This window comes from Phocoena phocoena, chromosome 4 (assembly GCF_963924675.1).
Source record: "Phocoena phocoena chromosome 4, mPhoPho1.1, whole genome shotgun sequence".
Classification (NCBI taxonomy): Eukaryota; Metazoa; Chordata; class Mammalia; order Artiodactyla; family Phocoenidae; genus Phocoena; species Phocoena phocoena.
The window spans coordinates 117,458,643-117,467,385 of NC_089222.1; the positions used below are offsets into that span (position 1 = coordinate 117,458,643).

The following is an 8,743-nucleotide window of genomic DNA, read 5'->3' on the forward strand; positions in this document are numbered from 1 at the left end:
TGACTACCTTAAGCTATACAATGCTAAATCATGGATCAATTAAATACCTGGATCATTCATCCCATTTGGCAGTTTTTCACTTCTCAAATAGTGAAATTGACAAAGCTAGTATGTTATTAAGTCTGTCAATAAAATGCCTCTAATACAGTATATTATAATAATATTTTTGAATCTATATCTTTTCTTGTTTGCTTGGTTGCAAAATCATCTACCCTTATTAACTTCTTGGAGTAGGTTAAAAAATGAATTTGAAATAGACCCAATTTATATAAAAAAGTATACTTAGCATTTTGGTTGAAAGGCATTATAGAAACCTAAGGAATCTCAGACTTTCTATTTAAAAGCTTTCATTAAGCATGAAAGCACTGTGGTTGGGAAAAGTATTGTTTCCATTTCTTATCATGTATATTTTGTCCATCATTTGCATCAATATAAATTAGTTTAAAATTCATAGGCTTCTGATTTCAAAGTCTGTTATGTTATTTATGTAACTTCTCTCTAACAATAGAAATGCAAAGTAAATTTGAATGCTTTTCAACTTTCTCAGATATTCCTCCCATTTTACTTGATCATAATTTCAATATCCTTATTTTAGTTACTAAAATTGAGTAAGAGGAGGTATAAAAGTTTTAAGTAATCAGAAAGAACTTATTACTAGCTCTTTATTTATTTTTAAAAAAGGAAAAGAAGGAGTAGCAATTCAACTCTTTTAAAAATGATATATCCTAGAAGGAGCACTGTGTTAGAACAGAAAAAAAAAAAAAAAATTCCCATCCTGATGTAACTAACTGTGGATTCTTGAGTAAGGTATTTCACTTCCTTAGACCTTGGTTTTTTTCATAGGTCACAGAACAAACAAGTAGCTGAAGCAGGATTCAAACTTGTGCTTCCTCCAAGGAGTACCCCATTTGGGGGACACCAATAGTAATATTGAAAGGCCTATGTAATGTGTCTACAGGCAAGAATGCAACTAGATAATTCAGGAAAACCAGTTAAGGAAAGATTAATTGGCTACTGTCTTGATGAATTTTGAAAACTATCAAAGTACTGCTGTGTTAATTTTAGAAATGGATTGCAAAACAGTAAGTTGAGTGAGGCTAGGCATATTGTATGTACATGCCATTTAACAACATAGATATTTCATAAAAAGTTTTCTAATGTAACAAGAAAATAATTGGATTTTAAATAAAGACAACACAGTTTTCTTAACACAATCATTATGAGGGCTTAATGATCAGTTTCCTAACAAATTACTTTAAAAACAATTAATTTAGTTATCTTCTCTTGACTTGCTTTTGATCTCTGCTCTATAGAAAATATAATTTTCTTTTCATTTCTCCTTTCAATTCTCTGAATCTTTACCTTCACTCTTTATATTCTCTTTATCATTCTCATTACATGTTTTCTCTGGACTTTTATTCTCCCAAGTATATTTCATTTTTCACTGCACTTTCTCAACCTAATCTCTACTGCAACTGCTAAGTACCATTAGAGTTTAGTCCAAAGGATGTTATATCAAGACCTGTCCTTGCATAATAAAAGTAATAAAGGGTATATATAAACTGTTTTTGGAAAACAGATTTTCCCTTTCTGTAAGTCATGTATTTTTTAACTAAACAAACACTGATCCATTCTCAATTACTCCATCCGTATGCCACCAAAATCAAACAGGCCATAGGTTTGCTAACCTGAAGGTGAATCCTCTCTAAGAACTCCTGCAGAGTCTTAGGTTTTTCCTTTCCACTCCTTCTGTGTGCCTTTATTTTCTTGGGGGCTTCTTCTTCTGAGATGACATCCACATAAATAAATTTGAAGTTTCCCACCTTATTGTTCAACATTCCTGTCCACATCCCCATTGGCGTTTTGCAGATAATGTCTATGATATCTCCTTTCTAAAGACAAAGAAATATACAAATTAGATTTCAGAGAACTCTGGTGTCCATGACAATTGGTAGAAAGAATGGAATCATTGAAAATTAGAATAATGAGGGCATTACACTAAGGGGGTTTAGAGTTAAAAATAAATCTAAGAGGAAATTTCTTTTAAAAGTTTAAGGAAACTATTTACTAATAATATTGAAAAAAACCCCAACATACTTGAAGAAAGGCTCCTAAATGTATTTGATGATGTGTTTGTTTTTGGTATCATATCAACTTATCAACTTATATTTGTAGAGTATCCTATAGTTTACAAAACACTTTTGAATTCATTAAGTCATTTTATGCCCACAACACACCTCTTAGATATATATGCGAGGTGTCATTATTACTCTAAATATTACAGAAAAAGAAATGCAAGCATTAAATAATTTCCCAAGAGCTTACAGGAAGTTAGTGACAGAACCAGAACTCAAGCCTAAGTTGTTTGAACTCAAAAGTAATGCTCTTTTTATTTACCCTGTCAAAACAATATATATGTAGCAAAGCTCAAGCTATCATTCCTGGAGGGGGTCCCAAGTAAGGAAGGGGAAGAAAGACAAGTCTATGACTCTGTCTGTGCTTCTAGTTCATCTGAAAAATTCATCTACAGTGTGAAATAAACCCACCTCAAGTATTGTATCCATCTAAAATAATGAAAATGTTCAGAACGTTGTACATAGCAAATATGTAACAAAAGTATTTATGCACTAAGGATAAATTAAGCTAATTATCCTAGATTAATTAATAATTAATTACTAATTACTTATTTAACACTTAGATTGAGCTCCACAGCAAAGTTTGGATTGAAGTATGAATGAAATGCATTGGGATAGACAAACCAGTTGGTCTTTCTCTTTATTCACATCTAAGAGTAAGACTGCAGGAGCTATTGGTAAGAGTAGAAAACTCCACAGGGTATTTTTTTGTAAAGAAAGTTGATTTCTATGCAAATATAGTGTCTACATTTGGGTCATAGTTACTCCGTTGAGACTTACAGCTTTCTACCTCAGAGATGACATTATAGATTCTGATATTTTTGCCATTTTAAGGGTCTACCCTCAAAGAAAGCATTAAGTCTGCTACTAAAAATATTTTTTTCTGCTGCTCTGTGAGTGTGTATTCTTCCATTTAAAACATGGATTTTACTTGTAATAGTAGAATTCAATGTGATTAAAAGATCTGGTCTTTCCAATTCATGATAGTTTGCCCTTCAGACCCTATGAGCTGTTCACCTAGTTTTTCCTGTCTTTAACTATAGGGAATCAAATCCTAGGCTAGATGGGATCAGCTAAGCAGACCTAGAAAATCCCCAGAAACTCTAGGGGAAGTTTCAAAGTACGGCAGTCCTATGCTACATCCTTCTTATTATCCTTTAAACTTGTAAAAAAAATATACATTAGAGGGAAGCTCACAGATCACAAGCAAAAATCCAATTTCATTTCGGTTAAGACCCAGGATGGTCAGCAACAGTATTCAACACCCAGTGTGTCTGTGGGATTCCTTATTTTGTCCTACTCGAGCTCCACAAATGTCCCCTTAGGCAGCACAAATGGTGGTGCAACCTTTGTGTTGTGAAGCCCTCACAGCAAAAGAAAATGAACGAAGAGGATAAGAATAAAAAAAGGGAATTCAGGAGGGAATATCACAGAGAGAAAGTTGTCAGGTTACTCATGGCATTTGCAAGTATTGACTCAAGTATTGAAGTTGCCTGGCCAAGTCAGGTTCCCAAAGAGTTTGCTCTGCTGGGTTCTTGCCTGATATTTCCATTTTCTCTCCCTCTCCTTGGCTTCAGGTAGAACTGGGCACCTCCAGCAACTTGTGAGGATTTTGATTTTCAGAAAAATGTAGACAATTCCTTCTTCCCGAATAAGCTCTGATTCTACATTATCTACATAATGCAAAACACTGATCCCCCTACCCTACCTCTCATGTTTTGTTTGAACTCCTGCCGTAGTACACCAGTCCCCAGTTCTCCTATTGGGAAGAATGCACTCACCCCCTAGTTCCCCATACTTGCACTTCCTGAAAAAGATCATACACCCAGCTCTAGACAAACCATACAGAATGCGGATATGATGTGCACACACCTTGATTTTGAGGGAGTCAGTGTCATAAGGGCTCGGTGTGAAACTGGTATGTACGCGGGCACGGCCACAGAATGGTCCGGAGTAGGGGCCGTCATCATCGAGTCGAAAGCTGTCCCGGTTACTTGGACCGTCTGAACAGCTTGTTATTCCACCTGATATAGGCAAAGCAGAGGTTAACAGTTCTCACTGAAGGTTCATAGCATTCTGAACCATCACCTGGATATAACTAAGCAGGAATAATGCTGAAGCATTGGATGCCAGCCTCCTGAGGCAGTCCTAAATGACCGATCCCTGTTTCTGCCTCCCAGTCATTTTCCACCAGTGACTTCTGTCCTCTGAGCCATTTCTGATCTTTCTCCAGTCAACCTGATCATTCTTTCCTCTACCACCAAACCAAACACTCTAACTTCAGTCTCTTTCGTCTGATCCAGTAGCACAGTGCTTTGAGCATTGGATACTTGCTAAAGAGGCAGACAGTAGAGACTTAATTCCCTGTACAAACCAGATAATTAATTTTGTACGTGTAAACAGAGGCAGAAACCTATAGTGACAGTTTGATCTTTGTGTGCTATTGATCAGGAATGATCAAAGCATAAGACCACAAGCTTCCCTACAACTTATCACAATGTAGCAAAAATAGTGTCTCAGACTTCCTACTGTGTACCAAAAGCCATTTTGAGGCAACATCTCTGTGTATAAAAGGTAGCATTTTTGCTTGTTGTGTGAGTGTCAGGGAAAGAGGAAGTGTGTTCCAATGTCTGTACTCCTAAACTGTTCAAAATTGTTCTAAACTGGGCTTTTTAAACTGCTCCAAATCCTTGCTCTCTGGTCCTCTTCCTTTCTGATTTTGAACCTCAAGGGGGGAAAAAAAGAGATTCCATTTTTCCTGCCTGCCTGGGGGCAAGAATGGCTCTCAGTGGAAGTAACTCTGAGTCTCCCTACTGCTCTCACTTGTCACCTCATTTTTTTCCTTCACTGTGGCCTTTCAGTGCTCTGCTTCATGAGGGAACAGCCCCAGTATCTCTGCCATTCTTTCAAATAAGTATAGAAATAAGAGAAAGATCCTTAGCAATTCTCCATTTTTTGTTTTTTTTAAATATGGACTGGTGTAAAAGAAAGATGAGTTGCGTCTAGTCACAGAAATTAAGTTGTTTATGATAACAGCTAAGTAGATCCCCATCTCCTCACACCCTCCCTTCCATGACTACTCCAGTCCCTGGCTTTTCATTGTATATTCAAGTTATAAAATTCTACCCATATTTGGCATTACAATTTTGAATTTTAAAACTTCCAGCAGAAATGAATACTAATAAAATCTGAATTTCACACATGCAAAAATATATCCCTCAAATGCTTCTGTATTAGCTTTTTCTTCACAAAATAACTGTTCTACAACCAGTAGGAAAGTAGGAATAAAATTCAGGATATTTGCAGCAGCTGGTCTTTGTGATCCATCTTCAGATAACAGAAGCAGTTGATTTTAAATGAAATGGAAAATAAACTTTGCAAAAAACATTTAAAAGCCCTGAAAAGATTAGAGGGATGAGTAACAGTGTGCATATAAAAAAATTATAAGGCACCCTGTAGTATCAGTAGTTTCATTCAAATATTGTAGCAGGACATGTGACTGAAGCCTGAGTGACTTCTTTGGTAGAAAGGATGTTTTTAGAATATTCTTAAGAACACATGCTGATTCCTTTTTGTCACTAATTGGTGATATTCCTACTATTTAGTATTTACATACTACTTCACTCTTTACTGGCTAATGCTGAATGGAAACCTAAAAAGTAAACGTTAGAACTGATGCAGATGTCCTGCTCTTTTCAGAATACGTCAGGATAAAGAGGAAAGGAAAGTAAGGAAAACATGACAGAGGGCAGGACAGGGAAGGAATAAAGAAAAAATGAAAGAAAACAAAAGAAAGAAAGAAAGAAAAAAGGAAGAAAGAAAGGAAGGAGGGGAATGAGGTAGGAGGTAGGGAGAGAGGGAAGGAAGAAAGAAAGGAAGAGAAAAGGAAAGGAAGAAGTACATAGAGGGGGAGAGAAAAGGAAGGAAAAAGAGAAAACAGGATTTTAGTTTCCTGAATACTTCAAGTCATTTAAAAAATTTGGACTCAAAATAATGCTAGTTCTCCCCAGCACACTTTATTGTAGGGATTCTGATTTAATCGTGCAATATAATCTTTTGGAGGCATATCCCCAAGAGCCTTGCTGACCACAGTGCTAAAAGTTTCAAAATAATCCATAATTCTAATATATTATGTATTATTTTAGACAATAGCATTGCTATAGATTCAACACATCCTACATTTTCACTATTTCTCTTATCAAGTAGTTGGAACATTGGTGAAATTTTGACAAACAAGCCAAAGAGAAATAAATCTGTTGTTTTTAATTAACTTAACCCAGATCTCCCATCTAGACTCTTGTCACTTATTTTATAGCCTTACTTGATGAGCTCTGCCCACTGTAGAGACTGTCCATGGAGTCACTGACTTTGAGGGAGCTCTTCTCTGTATGGGTTCCAATCGTGGGATCACTGTTCCGATAAGGTAAGGCATCCTCTCCATCTTCCCCATCCTTCAGAAAATCATATCAGAGGTTAAATGCAAAGAACTGATTTCCTTGGAGACTTTCACTGTGTGCATTGATTTAACAAAGAAGACATATTTTAGCAATAAAATACTTAGGAATACATCAGCATAAAATATGAGTGTCATGAATCTTTAGCTCAATTTCAAGCATAACATTTTATGGTATAGTGGGAAAAATCCTTTAGATGAAACAGCCCACATTTTGGAATTTAACTGAAATTATAAAGTTTATTTTTGTAGTTAGGATGAATATCGTATCAAGACTATTTAATCAGAAATGCTAGATTTATTAACATCTGTGCTTTATCTGTTAAAGCACTTTTATTTCTTCATGTTCTCCTTATCATCTATTTACCACCATTACTAATCCTTTGAGATCTGATATTACAAGTTTAAACTCTGCATAGTCGCTTCGTGTCAGTTATTTGCACCCTACCAGACCACTAGATATGAATAAAACATACACACTTTGCAATTCTAAAGCAAAGCTTATCTAAGAAGCTTTACAAATCTCATATGGTGCTTGCCACCTAGTCAAGTGAAAAGCACATCTTGCATAAAATTAGGAAAGACAGACAATTTCAAAAAAAATTACATCTGCTTGAAAACATCTCAAATGTTTTCCATGTTTATATAGTTTCAACAAAGCCTATGAATTTCTTAATATTCATCAAAATATAATTCAATATTCCTCATTTTTGAGCATTTCTAAACATTGATAAAAATTCAGACTATACATACGATATATGCTCAGTTTGATTCTCTGCTTTTATCCATTCTTTTATTCATTTGTTCAGTTATTCAACACAAGTTTGTAGAACACCTTCTAAGTACCTGGCATTGTTTGGGGAACTGGAGATATCATGGGAAACAATATACAGGGTCCTATCTTAAATGAGGTACATTTTAGTTTGTCAGGGTGTGTGTGCACGTGTGTGTGTGTGTGTGTGTGTGTGTGTTTGTAGTGTTTGGGGAGGTTTGTGTAAACAAAGTGAGCAAGACAATTTCAGAGAATAATAAGTGCTATGAAGGAAATAAAACTGGGTGATGTGAGAGGATTAGTTACTCGGGTTAGGGTTGAAGGAAGGTTGACTGATTTAGAGGGAATAGCCTCCAAAGACCTCCTCCATAAGGTAATAGAGTCTTTGAATTCTTGACCTGAATGATAAGAAGATGTGACTTATATGAAGATTTGGAGACAGTTTTCCAAGCAAAAGAAATAGCAAGAACAAAATAACTAAACTCAGAATTAGCTTGGGTTATGCAGAGGAAAACAACAAGGCCAGGGTAGCTGGAGCTGAGTGAGAGCAAGGAGAGCATTAGGATGTGAGCTCAGAGAAGAAGACTGGAGTCAGCTCAGGAAGGGCTTTATAGAGCACTTTCAGTAACCATGGAAATGTGCACTCAGATCTCTTGCTGCGGGACCCTTCTTTACTGACAGCCCCAACTACTAGCCTTCTGTATCGATCACTGTGTTTGCAAGGAAGCCATGTTCCAATGACTTAAGCAGTGGGGCTACCATTTGAGTCCATTCTGGTGGGATGTGGGGCTTCTCTAATGGAAACTTTTGGTTCAAGGACTTCTCATCAATCTGGCCAAAGTTTTCTTAGAACAGTGTTGAAGCCTGAGACTTGAATGATCCTCCTTCTTTCTTCCTCTCCTTTTACAGGTGTCAGACTTGCACTGTAGTCTGAAGGATTTCCTTGCTCATTTTTTCTTTCTCTTTTTTATCCTTCACAGGCATTTTCTCCAGTAAGTCTTTGGTGTGTCTATTCCCTTCTTGGGGGTCTACTTCTCAGAGGACTGGAATGAACACATCATAGTAAGGGAATGCATTTTGGTACTGTAACACTTTAACCAAGGGAGTGATGTGTTCTGAATCTGACTTTTCAAAAATCTTTCTGGCTTTCATGTGGAGAATCGGTTTTATGGAGGAAAGAGTGGAAGAAAGGAAACCAATTAAGTAATCTAGGCAAGAGAGTTTGTTTATTTAGTCTAAAGCAGGAATAATTTACATGGAGAAGTTAAGGGTTTTAGGTATACTTTGGAGTTAGTACCAAGAGGATATGCTGATGAATTGGTGTGAAAAGTGAGAAAAAGAAGGAATTTTGAGTGACTTGTAGGCTTTCTTCTCTCTCTGTCT

The 8,743-nt window shown here is 36.2% G+C and overlaps 1 protein-coding gene across 1 annotated transcript in view; it reads right to left on the minus strand.

Annotated features, from left to right (window-relative positions):
- Positions 1 to 8,743, minus strand: part of SAMSN1 (SAM domain, SH3 domain and nuclear localization signals 1) — a 131,175-nt gene that overhangs the window by 11,356 nt on the left and 111,076 nt on the right. The window contains exons 12-14 of the mRNA XM_065875894.1: positions 6,457 to 6,586; positions 4,008 to 4,159; positions 1,689 to 1,892 (exon numbers count right to left, since the gene is read on the minus strand). Of these exons, the coding sequence (XP_065731966.1) occupies positions 1,689 to 1,892; positions 4,008 to 4,159; positions 6,457 to 6,586 (486 nt within the window). The remainder of the gene's footprint in view (positions 1 to 1,688; positions 1,893 to 4,007; positions 4,160 to 6,456; positions 6,587 to 8,743) is intronic.